This window comes from Hypanus sabinus, chromosome 7 (assembly GCF_030144855.1).
Source record: "Hypanus sabinus isolate sHypSab1 chromosome 7, sHypSab1.hap1, whole genome shotgun sequence".
NCBI classification, from domain to species: Eukaryota; Metazoa; Chordata; class Chondrichthyes; order Myliobatiformes; family Dasyatidae; genus Hypanus; species Hypanus sabinus.
In genome coordinates, this window is record NC_082712.1 from 154,695,431 (window position 1) to 154,712,507 (window position 17,077).

Sequence of the window (17,077 nt, forward strand, 5' to 3'; positions counted from 1 at the left end):
TGCTTTCAAGAGAGAGTTAGATAGAGATCTTATAGATAGCAAGGTCAAGGGATATGGGGAGAGGGCAGGAACGGGGTACTGATTGTGTATGATCAGCCATGATCACAGTGAATGGCGGTGCTGGCTAGAAGGGCTGAGTGGCCTACTCCTGCACCTACTGTCTATTGTCTATTATTAAAATGTTGCTCATTTGTTAAATTGAGAATCTTTTAGAATGTGCACGTAACAAGAGCTGCATAACTCATCTCCTTCTACCTTAGGCCACAAACTTATCAATCAGCCCTGCTGTGGACCACTTGGAGGTCCGAGACACTCTTGCTACTTGCACGTGCAGTTCAACTCTTTGAGTGATAATGCAGAAAGTTTGAAGCTAGTAACTCATCTCCTTCTACTTTAGGCCATGAACTTATCAATCACCTCCCCCACCGCCGCTGTGGACCACTTCTACAAAGAGGGATCTGTATGCTCCACGACCGCTGGACTAAGTGTGTACATGTAGGTGGGGACTATGTTGAAAAATAAATGTGCTAGGCTTTCTAAAATTGACACCTTCTACCTTAGGCCACGAACTTATCAATCACCCCTCTTATATAGCTAGACATTTTCCAGAGTACTGTATTTGTCAACATGGAGCGAGTGCAAATTTGTAAATCTGGTGAGAGCAAAAGATGTTGGAAACGGCGAAGGTGAAGCGCTGTGGGAGGGGTGTCAGACAGGTGGCAGAGGAGTGCCAAGGGGCAGTGGGTGACATGGGTGCAGACACACCCAGCCCTGAGACACCAGGCAAGGTTATTTGATTCTAAATGAAATGGTTTAATTATCATTATAGAATGTCTCTCTGGTGCTTCCCAGTTCACCCCATCTCCCTTCCCTTTTTCCCAAGCATGATTCCCCTCACCCTTTTCCCTTCCCACTCTCAGTCCACAATAGAGACCCATATCAGAATCGGGTTTATCATCACTCACGTATGTCATGAAATTTGTTTTTTTTTAATGGCAGCAGTACAGTGCAATACATAAAATTACTACAGCACTGGGCAAAAGTCCTGGGCACCTTAGCTATGTATGTATAGCATAAATGTATGTGTGCTTAGAACTTCACCACAGTACTGTATATTGTCCTTATTTTTTGTGAAGACTTGTTATTGTTTGGCACTTCTGTGATACAAGTAAGATTTGTCACTTATGAAATCAAACTAAATGTTGTCCAAATGTTATTTGCCTGCAGGCGTGGGCTGTTCTTTATCAGAGGAGTTAGAAATGGAAGCAAACAACATTTAAACTTTAACATCGTTCCTATTTTTAACTTTATGATTGAGCTAAAATCACGCATGATGCAGGTGATATAGCTAGGATTAAGATGCACCCTATCCTTGCAATGTGCGTCTTCAGACAATGCGGATTCACAGTTATGCGAGGAACCTATTTCTACCAACGTCTATTGGGCCTGAACACCTCCCTCTGCAACTGACGAAGGGACTTGGCCCAAAACATTGACAGTGCTTCTCCTTATAGATGCTGCCTGGCCTGCTGTGTTCCACCAGCATTTTGTGTGTGTTGTTTGAATTTCCAGCATCTGAAGATTTCCTCGTGTTTGCTCTACCAACGTCTCCTTATATACATCCAAAACTCACAGCTATGCAAGTAGCACTGCTTTTCTGCCAATACAAGTCACATGCGCACGCCTCGCAGTCTCACTGTTAGGACGAAAAGCACTGCTTTCCCGCCAATACAAGTCAGGTGCACGCACCTCACAATCTCACTCCCGCCAGTCTCACATTGGTTTTGGCAAGGTGTGGATCTGTGATCTTGAGCTCTTAAACTTTTGTTGGTTTTATGTACAGTGCAGTGATTTTGTGCTTGAGATAGTTAACTATGCCTCCTAAGTGTCCGATGTCATGACCCGGGCCATCAGCTGAGTGGCAGAGAACCGTTTTAACACTTAAAAAAGAGTTGGAAATTATAAACAGCACGGCGTCAGGTAAAAGTAACACAGCTCTGGGATGCTACTGCTGGGAACAGAATCTTGCCTTTAAAGTTCTTATGCTGCTTGACAATGCGTCAGCCCATCCTAAACATTTAGACAGCATTCATCCTAACATAACAGTGCGTTTCCCGCCGCCTAACACAACATCGCTGATTCAACCACTCGACCAAGGTGTGATTCACATTCAAGGCATTTTTTTTTACAGCGAATTATCTCTCAGATGCTGCAAGCAACAGACGATTTTGAAAATCCCGGGAGTTTACCAACGGTGAGGGAATGGTGGAAGTCATAACACTTGGCACAAACACTTGGACATGGACCCAAGTTTAGAACGGAGTCAGCATTTCACTCATTCCCTGCCGTCAACCCTTCTTCCCTACAAGCAAATTTATGCTGAAAAACAAAATGCTGCCAAGCAAACAACCCTCACCACTTTCTTCAAACCGGTGTCATCTCCTGCTGCCCGCAGTTTTAAGAGTTCCATGAGTCTTCCTTCACCCCTTGCTGTGCTTGATATGATCGAAATGACCACAACCATCCACCTTGTCCATCTAAAGCTGCCCAACACCATAACAACTACTCATCTCCCTGAGTGAACACACCTGCCACTGTTGGTGCATACTGTACTTGCATAGCTGTGTTACCTTTCTATGATTTATTACATTGACTATTACCTTAAATTGATGAAATATAATACAAATGTTGCCTCGTATTGGTATGAAAATGTGAATTACAAGACAACATCACCTGACTGTGCGGGTGATGCCCCCTTCCCAGACGCGCTGAATAACTTCTACGCCCATTTTGAGGCAGAAAATGACATGGCGGCGATGAAGTCCACCCCTCCTACAAATGACCAGGTGCTGTGTCTCACCATGGCCGATGTGAGAAGAACCCTGTGCAGGGTTAACACACGGAAGGCTTCTGGACCAGACAACATTCCTGGTAGAGTGCTCAGAGGATGTGCAGACCAGCTACCAGATGTTCTCACTGACATCTTCAACATCTCCCTGAGCAGCGCCACCGTTCCAACGTGCTTCAAGGCCACCACCATTGTCCCCGTGCTGAAGAAGTCTTCAGCGTCCTGCCTAATGACTACTGTCCCGTTGCACTTACATCCATCATTATGAAGTGTTTTGAGAGGCTCATCACGAAGCACATCAAGACCCTGCTGCCCCCCTCTCTGAACCCCCTGCAGTTTGCGTACCGTGCCAACCACTCAACAGACGACACCATTGCCATCACCCTCCACCTGGCCCTAACCGACCTGGACAAAAGTACTGTTCATAGACTTCAGTTCAGCATTCAATGCAATCATTCCTCAGAAATTTATTGGAAAGCTGAGCCTACTGGGCCTGAACACCTCCCTCTGCAACTGGATCATTTTAGAATGAATCTTCAAGAAATCTTTCATTTTCTCAAAAATAAATATGACCAGATTTATATTACATGGAATTCCTCCCAGTGAGATCTTCAAAGGAATATTCTTGTCTAATTAACTTTAAAGACACATTGATGCATTGTATATCTGGAAAGAAAGTGGCTATTTTTCCTTATTGAACATAATATTGGTTGGAAAATAATCTAATTTCAAAACCATAATTATAAGGTTTCTATAGAGTGTTTTTGAGTAATTATCAGTGCAGAATACCCACATACCTATGTCTGTAGGCTGTTGAAAGAGTTTGTCATCCACACTCTTTAAAGCATATTTTAACATATGATCTCATTTGGTTGTTTTTTAAAGACAGTGCAATAATTGATCCTGTTTGTGTATTATGAATGATATCAAAACAATATTACAAAATTATATTCACCATATACAAATCAGAAAAAAAAAACAACAGCTAAACAGCTAAAACTGAACAAAAAAAAATTAACTCAGACCAAAAAAAAAATGGTACAGAAAAAGGCATCTGAAATAAAAAACAAAATAGGCAGGAAATATTCAGCAGGTCAGACAGAATCTGTAGAATGAGAAATAAAGTTACTACGTTAGATTTAAAAGATTCTACAGACGTTGGAAATTTTGAGCAACACACACTAAATGCCGGAGTGAGTCAACATGTCAGGCAGCATTTAAGGAAGGGAATAAGCAATTACCACTTTGGGTCAAGACAGGAGACCCAGAATGTCGAAAGCTAATTCTCCCCATAAATGCTGCTGACTTCAAAGGTTTCAAACGTACATTTAATGTCACTTGCCCTGTTCCTTCAGCATTCTGTGTGTGGCTTAATATTTTAGATTGATGAATTTTTTTATTAAATCTCTGAAAAGTTGGACAAAACCTTGCTATGATGTTTTCAATTAGAGAATTAGAGTTTAAATATTTGAAATAAATCTACAATTTAATCCAAGCAGTTATCTAAATTCTTGCACCCAAATTGAACTGAAAAATATCATGAAGAAACTCATGATTAACTGAAAACCATCGAAAACCATCTCAAAAAGTACAGAGCTTTACTGGGCTGTGGGCCGAATGCAAGTAGACAGATCTAACCCACTGGGAAAAACAATTAGCCTGAAGGAACTGGACCAAAGGGCCCTTTTCTTTGATATATGACTCCAAGTAGTTTTTCATTGTAGGAAGATGTGGTTAAATTATTTGTGACTAAATGCATCATACTTGCAGTTGAGCTTTAACTATCAACCTCAGGTGATAGACACTTGGAAACCATGCCTAAGAAACAGATTATACACTCTTAAGCACATAATTTATTTTATTTAGCCATAGGTTAAAACAACTTGAAGATAAGACAGTTTCATTGCAATGGAAACCCATTCAAGAAGAAGATTTGTGAAATCTGGGGAAGCATGTTCCCACAAAGAAAATGAATGAGATTGCAAAATGTAGTTTCCTTCTCACAAGATGAGACAGAAGAAGGAAATTGATGACAGACACTGAGAGCTTAAGCCACCAAGAAACCAGGAAGAGAATGAAAAGTGTAGGAGTGGAGTTAGAAGATGAGGAGCAAAAAAAGGCCTGAAATAATTTTGGTAAGTAAAATCTAAGAAAATCCATAGATGTTTTATCAAGGATAACAAATAATAACAGAATGTTTTTAACAAAGAAATAACGAAGGAAATAATAAAGGCTATTAGGGACAAAAATATATCTTGTGTGTTCAGGTGGAGAATGTGGTTAAGGTGCTTCATGAATATTTTGCAATTATATTCACAAAGCAGGTAGGTGACAGCAATGCTGTGAGATATTTGAATGGGTAATCATAGCAAAGGTAGAAACGTTAAGAGATGTATTGTCTTTGAAAACTGATTAATTGCCCGGCCTGGATGACATATTTCTCAGGCTGTTAAAAGAAGCAAAGAAAAGTACAGTGGATGCTTTTGGTTCTCTTTGTAAACGGAAGTGCTGTCAGAAAACTGGAGGATTGCTAATAATACACAATGTTTAAAATTGAAGAAAAGATAAATCAAATAATTAGAGGCCAGTTCGTTTAACATTGGTGGCGGGCACCTTATTGGAATCCATTGTAAGGGGCCATTAAACCTTCATTTATAAAGGCACAGATTAATCAAAGAGAGTCAGTATGGATTAAGGAAAGATCATGCCTGACAAAGCTGATTGATTTCTGTGAGGTGGTAACACTGAAGGTCATTGAAAGAAGTATGCTTGAAGTAGCTTACACAGATTTTGGCAAGCTTTTGAGAAGATTGATCAAAAAGGTAAATTTCCATTGGTCGCAAAAGAAGGCAGTAAACTGATCCAAAATTAGCTTAGCAGCAGGAAACAAAGGGTCACGGTTCATAGGTGTTTTTACACCATCACATTCATTACCTAGAGCATAGAATATAACAACAGGGAGGTAACTCCGGCATTAGTTTGGCCACAACTTATGTACAGCCTATAATTACAGTCTGCACATTAGAAAAAAGATGTTATTACACTAGTGATGAAGTGAAGGAATTTTACAAAGCCATTACTAGATTTAGAAAATTGTAGCTATGAAGATAGATCAGCTAAGCTTTAATTGCTTTCAATATTTTAAAAAATTCAATGAACAATTAATTCACATTTAATAAATCAAATTATAAATGTCCAGTATTCAAAGCACATTCAATGAACACTAATTTTACTCCTTCAGCAATGAAACATATAAAAACATTAATAATGTAAAATGTGATATTTAAATACTGAAAGAACATGGAAATGTAAATTGACAATTACAATTTTTTTTGCCCTAAATAAACTCTTCACAGGTTTCCAGCCGGGTACTGGTATTGATTTTAACCTTAAAATCAAAACCTGTACCCAGCTGGAAGCCTGAGAAAAGTTTTTTCTTCAAGTATGCCAAGAAAGCACTAGATCCTTTTTTTTATCACTTTCACACGATCTGTAAAATGGTCATGAAGTCAAGCAGCCTCACAATTAATTACAAAATAGTTAACAGGATGGTCTTCACAAAACAAGTACAATTCTACTGGCATTAAAAAATCTTTGGGAAATGAAAACAAAAGCCACTTATCAATTGAACACATTGTTTTTCTAGGCTTATTGAACAATGAATTATCAAATTGTTTAGAAAACCACAGAATATTGATACCACTTATTCCAAGAAGTATTATTTTGCAGAATGCTATCTCCTACACAAAACCAGCATTTTACAGAGCTTCTAAATTCAAAGAATATGGCATCAGAATGGTTTGTTAAGTTGCACATTACCTTGCTGCTTTCTGGGCAAGATCCATTGGAAAGTCATGGCAAATAAGCTGAAGTAAGGAATGGTATTCCATTACTGTCAGTAGATCTGAAATAAAAGAATTTGAAATCAAATCAGTTCAGGATAAATCTAGAAATGGTAATACTTTGATACATGAACATGGTTGTGAAGACAAAAGATCCCCAATACAATTTATTTCTTGAATTGAATTGAACTGACTTTATTTCTTACATCCTTCACATACATGAGGAGTAAAAATCTTCGTTACATCTCCATCTAAATGTGCAATGTGGAATCATAGCAATTTATAATAAATAAAACAGTCAATGTAATATAGAGTACACTCAAATCAGCGTGAGTTCATCAGTCTGATGGCCTGGTGGAAGAAACTGTCCTGCCCTGGAGCCTGTTGGTCCATCCTGGCATTTATGCTGCAGTATCACTTCCTGGATGGTAACAGCTGGAATGGATTGTGGTTAGGAATGATCCTACCGGCCCTTTTTACACATCTGTCTTTGTAAGTGTCCTGAATCATGGGAAGTTCACAACTACAGATGTGCTGGGCTGTCTGCACCACTCTCTGCAGAGTCCTGCAATTAAGGGAGGTACAGTTCCCATACAAGGCAGTGATGCAGCCAGTCAGGATGCTCTCAATTGTGCCCCTGTAGAAAGTTCTTAGGGTCTGGGGGCCCACACCAAACTTCTTCAACCGTCTGAGGTGAAAGAGGTGCTGTTGTGCCTTTTTCACCACACAGCTGATTTGTACAGACCACTTGAGGTCCTGGTGATGTGGATGGCGAGGAACTTGAAGCTGTTCACCCTCTCAACCCAAGATCCATTGATGTCAATAGGGGTTAGGCCATCTCTATTCCTCCTGTAATCCACAACGGGCTCCTTTGTTTTTACGACACTGAGGGAGAGGTTGTTTTCTTGAAACCACTGTGTCAGAGAGATGACTTCTTCCCTGTAGGCCACCTCGTTATTGTTTGAGATAAGGCCAATCAATGTAGTGTCGTCAACAAATTTAATTATTAGATTGGAGCTGTGGGTGGTGATACAGTCATGGGTATACAGGGAGTAAAGGAGGGGACTCAGTATGCAGCCCTGAGGGGCTTCTGTATTGCGAGTCAGAGGGCTGCAAGTGAGGGTGCCCACTCTCACAACCCACTGGTGATCTGACAGGTAGTCCAGGATCCAGATGCACAAAGCTGGGTCAAGGCTGAGGTCTCTGAGATTCTTGTCAAACCAGGACAGAACTATGATGTTGAATGCTGAACTGTAGTCTAAGAACAGTATTCTCATAAAAGCATCCTTCTTCTCCAGATGTATAAGGACAGTGTGTAGAGCAGTGCCTATTGCATCACCTGTCCATCGGTTATGTTGGTAGGCGAATTGTACAGGGTCTAGTTTGGGTGGTAGCAAGTTGCAGATGTAATCCTTTACCAGCCTCTCAAAGCATTTATTCTATGAAATGCAGTTTTATGGCTAAGAAGATGCCTGAGCTACTTGCAATGTCTCCCAATATCAGCAAAGAGTCCTTTGAATAGTAATTTTATGAATAAGGTAGTGCCAATTGCAGTGAGACTATTCCATGAAGTTTCAATTGAGCTCCAACTGGTAAGGGAGGAAAGCGGTTCTACATAAGTGGGTGACATTGTCAAATCTGTAACTGATGTCACATAAGTATCAGGAGCAGTAAAACAGAACATGAAAGAGACTAATCTATTTTTGTAAGGATGCAATTTTAATCAAGAAATGCATGTCAGCACAGTATTTTTGCACAATTGAATATAAAATTGAATGTTAATTGATGTAATTTCTAAGATAGCATATCTTTGGCAACACAGCATTGGGTCTGATTCCTTCATCAAAGGAACCAATTTTAATTTTAAGTACAGAGGCTTACTTTCAAGGTTTAGTTTCGGCTTAAAAGCATAAAATATGCAATCTTCAGGTGCTTTCATAAGCGAATGGTCCTGAAGACATTACACCGTTATAACATTGGAAATCTGTGCAAATTCACAGGCAGTTTTTCCAATATTTATTGGTATGCAAAATAAAGAAAATGAACCCGTAATTCAAAGGTAAAAGAAATTGCATAAGATTGAAGTCTTTGAGGTCGAATATAATGCCTTTCATTTGTAATGGAGAAGGAAATAAATGACCCTAGTAAGAGAAAATATGGAGTGAAAACTCAGACATCTCTAACATGGTGAATTAGGATAAAACTCGTTTCAAGTTTTAATGCCAAACAGTATAAAGTTTTAGATCAAACATTTATTGACAAAGTGGGGGGTAATACATTTACTACACAAATTACTGTAACATACTGCAAAGTGCACTAAAACTGGTAATAAACAATCGTTATCTTCAGCCAAATGATAAGAAATTTAATTTGAAGAAGAAAATGGTGAGACTTTTTGCAGTCTAGTAATATCCAAAATATGATTTCATTTTCAAGATTTTAATAACAGAACTATTCCCTTTCAGAAGAGGCTCAAACAGTATTGCTTAACTCATCGAGGAGCAGATTAGTAGTCTTTGCAATTCTCTCTTCCTCCCTAGAGTTACCATTACTCCTTCCTCCCCACATCAAACTCAGACATTGCTCTGTGGGTAGCATATTGTTTTTCATGACTGGGTAATGTTAATATTTTCATTGCAACTTCCACTTCACAGATAGTTTCCCTCATACTAAATATAGAATAATGACTACTTTTCATGAGGGCAAGGTTATAACCAAACCAAGATTCTTGGAAGAGATTATACAAATGTGAGGTAGGTATCCTAGCTACTCAATCCAGAAATTATATAGGATCGAAAAAAAGCTGCAGTAGCTGGAACATAAAGTGAAACAGAAAATGCAAAGAGCACTCATCAAGTCAAGCAGTATGATCAAGAAGAGAATAAAACTGATGTGTTGGGTCAAGGATTCTTCTGATACCTGAAAAACTGACAAAACAAATAGGCTTCATTGCAGGAGAAGGGGGTGGGTGTGCACATATCCAGGTGATAATTACTTGGTGATAATAAACAGAAAAGGGAAATGAATGAAATTAAAAGAGAAATGTAGACACATCTATGAAGAGAAGAAGGAGAGGTTGCCAAAAGATATTAAATTCAAAACTAAATCCTGCAAGCTTCAGTGTTTCAAGCTTATGTTGTGTATCACTGGAACAATGGAGCAGAATAAGATCGAGAAGTCAGAGTGGGAGTGAGGTAGAGAATTAAGGATGCTCAGGGTCATTCTTGTGGAATGAACTCAGATATTCTGGAAATTACTCACCCAATCTGTATTTGGTTTCTCTACTGAAAGATCAACTGAACTACTTGCTTCACATGGTAGGACTGTCTGCATGTGCATGATGGGAAAGGTGAAGTTAAAAACCATTTGCTTCCCCCCAGCTGTCCAATCCACCATAGGGTTGAAGTTGAAAGAGTGGACCAGGGTATAGTGAAGTACCTGATTTATTCTGAATGCTGAAGGTGAGGGAAGGAGAAGATGTGTCTGGTGGTGGAGATGCATTGGAGGTGGCAGAAACTATCAAGGATGATTGAGTGTACATGAAGACTGCTGGAAGGACAGTGAGATTATCCATGTCTAGTTGGGAGAAGGAATGATAGTAAAAGTGTGGGAAATTGTGGATGTGCAGTTCGTAGTCATGTGAACTATGGAAGAGGGAAAGACACGGTTAATGAAGCAGGACATTTAAAGACTCTGGACAGTCACTTCATCACAACAGAAATAACTGAGATCAGTGAACAGGAAGAACAGAATGCTTGGTTGGAAGAAATTCTGGTGAGATACTCATAGAAATGAATGAGCTAACCTGACAAAATGACAATTGTCCAGTAGTACTTACATACACAATGATGAAGTGTTTTGAGAGGTTGGTGATGAAAGATGCATCAATTTGCCTGCTGGACCACAGGCCCAAAGCACATGCCATGTTAATGGCTCTTCACTCCACCCTGGAATATCTGGACAGCAAAGATATTCAATGCATACATCAGGATGCTTCTCATCAACTACTGCTCGGCATTCAATACCATCCTCCCTTCAAAACTAATCAATAAACTCCAAGACCTTGGTCTCAATACCTCCCTGTGCAATTAGATCCTTGATTTTCTCACTTGCAGACTACAGTCAGTTCAGTTTGGCAAGAACATGTCCTCTACAATCTCCATCAGCACAGGAGCACCACAAGTTTTTGTGCTTTGTCCCCTGCTCTACACTTATGACTATGTGGCTAAGATTAGCTCCAATGCCATACTCAGTGCTGAAGACACCACTGTTGTAGGCCGAATCAAAGGTGGTGATGAATCAGCATATTGGATGGAGGGAGATTGAAAATACAGCCTAGTGGTGCCAAGACAGTAACTATCTCTTACTCAATGTCACCAAGGAGCTAATTATTGACTTTAGGAGGAGGAAACCAGAGGTCTGTGAGACAGTCCTCACTGGAGGACCTGCCCTGGGCCCAGCAAGTAAAGGTATTTACAACGAAAGCACCTTACATATGTGACACCCTGCAAAAGGTTTCACTGCTAACATAATGGTCTTTCTGTAGAAGCAGAGTTTGGGCTATGGTGAGAAATAACGGGTGCTTTGGAATGTGAGCCGTCCAATAAAGGGAGCATGTTTTTCGTGTTGTGTGCCTGACACTGGTGTGAGCTGGGTCTTTGGTTCGGTGGGAGAGATGAAGGGAGAATACCCTGGAGAGAAGAGGTCACAGGACTTGACCTGGAACGGGGCCAAGATTCGATGAAGCTTGGGGAGATCGAAGGAGGATCGGTGAAGGGGAAACCGTGAGCTCCAACTTGTGTACATTAGACTGTTTCATTAAAATGGGCCCTTTTCTTAACACAAATTAAGAATTATAAAGCTCTATTGTTTCATTGGATGCAGTGTACTATCTGTTATTTCATAGTCATTATTTGTAACAGGGTAACAAATTATGCAGCATCCACACAAACAGGGGGTTTTGGGGGGGCTTGTACCTTAATTTCACATCTAAGTCATATATCTAGCAGGGGTGTTTAAGACGTTTGGACAGCACTGTATTCGTCAACGTGGAACAGAGAGTGAGTTTGTAAATCTGGTGGGAGCAAAGGATGTTGGAGCACTGTGGGAGGGATGTGGGACAGGTGGCAGAGAGGCAGTGCCAGGGCCGGGGATTGGTGCAGGTGCAGACAATACTGAGCCCTGCGACACCGGGCTAGGCCATTTGATTCCAAACAAATGATTTATTGGTCATTATAAAATGTCTCCCTGGTGCTTTCCTGCTCCCTTCCCTCCCCCTCCCCCTTTCCATTTTCCCAACTATGATTCCCCTCTCCCTGCCCCCTTCACATTCTCAGCCCACAATACAGACCAATATCATAATCATTTTTATGAACATGCAGAGCTTTCGTTGTGTGCTGCGTCTGCAAGGCTGAGTCGGGTGGTCAGTCTCCACATCTCACTGACCCCCAGTCTCCACATCTCACTGACCCTCATAGAAGTCCATAGTGGGGGTATTCCCTTCTGCTGCCGGCGTGGGATGGCGAGTCTGTCGGGACCCTGGGAACTTGTGGAAACTGTGTGGTGATTTCTTTTGAACTTATAGTCCTTTAACATCCTTGGACTATTTTTACTATGCCCATAGTCTTTTTTTTTTATCAATTATGCTATTGTTTGCACTGTTGTAACTATATGTTGTAACTATGTGGTTTTGTGCAGGTCTTGTAGCTTTAGTTTTTGGTCTTGTTTGTCTGTTGGGATTGGAGCTCCTTTCCGGGGAACGCGCTAAGATGGTAGCGCGATATTAATACGCAGCAGCCTCTCTGGACTCTGGATTGGGGATTGCCATACGTTATGTGGATTTTCTGGTGTAGTCTGTTTTGTCATATGCTTTTGTGATATCATTCTGGAGGAACGTTGTCTCATTTTTTAACTGCATCGCATTTGTGGTTTCTAAATGACAATAAACTGAATCTGAAGATGGAGATATCAAAGGAGGAAAGGAAAGAGTTAAATATGGACCAGCCAACAGTGAGAATAGGAGGGAAATTAGTAGCAGAGCTAATAATTTTTAAAATAATTAAACATGTGTGGGAAGGTATGATCCATACAGCCAGTGGCGCAACAATAAAATTGAGGAATTAGGCCTGAATTTTAAAAAAAAAACATGAGAAAGGCTACAGTTGCTGGAAATCCAAAGCAACATACACAAAATGCTGGAGGAACAACTGGTCAGGCAGAATCTATGGAAATGAAAAATAGTCAATGCTTTGGGCCGAAAGCTTTCTTTTGGACTGAAGAGTAAGGGGAAGATAAACAGGTGGGAGAAGGGCCAGGAAGCTAGTTGGAAGGTGATAGGTAAAGCCAGGTATGCGAGAAAGCTGAAGGGCTGGAGAGAGAAAAATCTGATAAATGAGGAGAGTGGACAATAGGAGGAAGGTAAAGATATGTTAAGTGCATGATCCCTTTGGAGATGGCAGAAGTCATTGTCATAGAGAAATACAGCATAGAAACATGCCCTCGGCCCAGCTAGTCCATGTCAAAAACACTTAAACTGCCTACTCCCATTGGCCTGCACCAGGACCATAGCCCTCCATACCTGTACCATCTATGTACCTATCCAAACTTCTCTTAAATGTTGAAATCAAGCTAGCATGCACCACTTGTACTGGCAGCTCATTCCACATTCTCATGACACTTCTGAGTAAAAATAAGTTTCCCCTCCTGTTCCCCTTGAACTTTTCACCTTTCATGCTTAACCCATGACCTCTGGTTGTAGTTCCACTTAACCTCAGTGGAAAAGTCCTGCTTAAATTAACCCTAACTATACCCCTCATAATTTTGAATAGTTCTATCAAATCTCCTCTCAATCTTCTATGTTCTAAGGTATACAGTCCAAAACCATTCAATCGTTCCTTTTAACTCAGGTCATCCAGACCCGGCAATATACTTGTAGATTGTCTCAGTACTCTTTCCACCTTGCTGACATCATTCGTGGAGGTTGGTGACCAAAACTGCACACAATACTCAAAATTAGATCTCACCAACATGTCATATAAGTTCAACATAACATCCCATCTCCTGTACTGAATACATTGATTTATGAAGGCCAATGTGCCAAAAGCTTTCTTTACAACCATATCTACCCGTGATGGCACTTCCAATTAAATATGGACCTGCATTCCCAGATCCCTTTGTTCTACAACACTCTTCAGTGCCGTACCGTTCACTGTGTAAGATCTACCCTGATTGGTCCTACTGAAGTGTAAAACTTGTCTACATTAAATTCCATCTGCTATTTTTCAGACCATCTTTCCAGTTGATCCAGATTCCTCTGCAAGCCATGATAGCCTTCCTCAATGCTCACTATACATTGCTGTCATCTGCAAATTTGCTGATATAGTTGACCACATAATCACTGATATAGATGACAAACAGCAAAGGACGCAGCACCAATCCCTGTGGCACACCACTAGTCACAGGTCTCCAGTCAAAGAGGCAAATGCCTTGCCTTCATCCACTTTCCTGGTATAGGTTCCTCAAAAAATTCTAAGATTGGTTAAACATGATCTACCCTGCATGAATCCCTGCTGACTACCCTTAATCAGTCCATGTCTCTCCAAATATTTATTTATCTGGTCTCTTGGAATACCTTCCAATAACTTTCCTACAACTGATGAAAGACTTAACCAGGCTATAAATTCCTGGTGTATGTTTAGAATCTTTTTTAAACAGCAGAACAACATTGGCTATTCTCCAGTCCTCTGGTAATTCTTCTGTCACCAAGGATTTATATGTCTCTGCTAGGGCCCCAGCAATTTCTGTACTTGCTTCCTATAGAGTCCAAGGGAACATTTTGTCAAACCGTGGGGATTTATCCACCCTGATTAGCCTCAGGATAGCAAACACCTCCTCCTCTGTAAACTGTACAGAGTCTATGAAGTTGATGCAGCTTTCTTTCATTTCTATAGACTTCATATATTTCCTGAGTAAATTCAGATGTAAAAGATCTCTCCCATCTGTTTTGGCTCCACATATGCATTACCATTCTGGTCTTCCAGGGGACCAATTTTGTCCCTTGCAATCCTTTTGCTCTTAACATATCTTTAGAATCCCTTAGGGTTCTGCTTCACCCGGTCTGCTAGAGCAACTTCACGCCTTCTTCTAGCCCTCCTGATTTCTTTCTTAAGGGTTCTCTTGCATTTTTTATATCCATAAGCACGCCATTTGTTTTTACCCACCTATACCTGCTATGCACTTCCATTTTTCTCTTAACTAGTGCTTCAATATCTCTTGAAAACCGAAGTTCCCTACACTTGTAACCTTTACCTTTTATTCTGTCAGGCACATACAACCTTCGTAACTCTCCATATTTCGCTTTTGAAGGTTTCCCATTTATCAAGTACTCCTTTGCCAGAAAACAGCCTGTCCCAGTCCACACTTGCCAGATCATTGCTGATACCATTCAAAATTAGCCTTACTCCAATTTAGAATCTCAACCCATGGACCAAAACTATCTTTTTGCATACTTACTTTGAAATTAATGGCTTTGTGGTCACCAGATGCAAAGTGTTCTCCTATACTAACTTCTGTCATATGTCCTATCTCATTCCCTAATAGCAGATCCAGTATCGCACGCTCTCTCATTGGGACTTCAACATACTGATGAAGAAAACTTTTCCTGAACACATTTGACAAACTCTATCCCATCTAGTCTTTTAACAATATGGGATTCCCAGCCAACATGTGGAAAATTAAAACCACCTATTATAACAACCTTATGTTTCTCGCAACAGTCTGTGATCTCTTTATAAATCTGTTCCTCTAAATCCCTAGGACTGTTGGATGGTCTGTAATATAACCCTATTAATGTGATCATACCTTGCTTATTTGTCAGTTCCACCCATATGCCTCACGAGAGGATAAATTGCAGAAGATAATGTGTTAAATGTGGAAACTGATGGGCTGGTTGGTAAGGACATCAAGAGCTCTATCATAGAAACATAGAAAATAGGTGCAGGAGTAGGCCATTCGGTCCTTCGAGCCTGCACCGCCATTCAGTATGATCATGGCTGATCATCCAACTCAGAACCCTGAACCTGCTTTCTCTCCGTACCCCCCAATCCCTTTAGCAACAAGGGCCATATCTAACTTCCTCTTAAATATTGCCAATGAACTGGCCTCAACTGTTTCCTGTGGCAGAGAATTCCACAGATTCACCACTCTGTGTGAAGAAGTTTTTCCTCATCTTGGTCCTAAAAGGCTTCCCCTTTATCCTTAAACTGTGACCCCTTGTTCTGGACTTCCCCAACATCGGAAACAATCTTCCTGCATCTAGTCTGTCCAATCCCTTTAAAATTTTATACGTTTCAATAAGATCCCCCCTCAATCTTCTAAATTCCAGTGAGTATAAGCCTAGTTGATCCAGTCTTTCTTCATATGAAAGACCTGCCATCCCAGGAATCAACCTAGTGAACCTTCTCTGTACTTCCTCTATGGCAAGAATGCCTTTCCTCAGATTAGGGGACCAAAACTGTACACAATATTCTAGGTGCAGTCTCACCAAGGCCTTGTACAACTGCAGTAGAACCTCCCTGCTCCTGTACTCAAATCCTTTTGTTATGAATGCCAACATACCATTTGCCTTTTTCACCACCTGCTGTACCTGCATGCCCACCTTCAATGACTGGTGTACAGTGACACCCAGGTCTTGTTGCATCTCCCCTTTTCCTAATTGGCCACCGTTTAGATAATAATCTGCTTTCCTGTTCTTGCAACCAAAGTGGATAACCTCACATTTATCCACATTAAATTGCATCTGCCATGAATTTGCCCACTCACCTAACCTATCCAAGCCACCCTGCATCCTCTTAGCATCCTCCTCACAGTTAACACCGCCGCCCAGCTTTGTGTCATCCGCAAACTTGGAGATGCTGTATTTGATTCCCTCATCTAAATCATTAATATATATTGTAAACAACTGGGGTCCCAGCACTGAGCCTTGCGGTACCCCACTAGTCACAGCCTGCCATTCTGAAAAGGTCCCATTAACTCTCACTCTTTGCTTCCTGTCTACCAACCAATTCTCTATCCACATCAATACCATACCCCCAATACCGTGTGCTTTAAGTTTTCACACTAATCTCCTGTGTGGGACCTTGTCAAAAGCCTTTTGAAAATCTAAATATACCACATCCACTGGCTCTCCCCTATCTACTAGTTACATCTTCAAAAAATTCTATGAGATTCGTCAGACATGATTTTCCTTTCACAAATCCATGCTGACTTTGTCCGCTGATTTCACCTCTTTCCAAATGTGCTGTTATCACATCTTTGATAACCGACTCTAGCGTTTTCCACACCACCGATGTCAGACTAACCGGTCTATAATTCCCTGGTTTCTCTCTTC

At 40.7% G+C, this 17,077-nt stretch overlaps 1 protein-coding gene across 1 annotated transcript in view; it reads right to left on the minus strand.

Moving 5' to 3' along the window:
- The window catches only part of cstpp1 (centriolar satellite-associated tubulin polyglutamylase complex regulator 1), a 286,132-nt gene that overhangs the window by 74,447 nt on the left and 194,608 nt on the right, over positions 1-17,077 (minus strand). Inside the window, exon 4 of the mRNA XM_059975978.1 lies at positions 6,668-6,752. Within this exon, the coding sequence (XP_059831961.1) occupies positions 6,668-6,752 (85 nt within the window). The remainder of the gene's footprint in view (positions 1-6,667; positions 6,753-17,077) is intronic.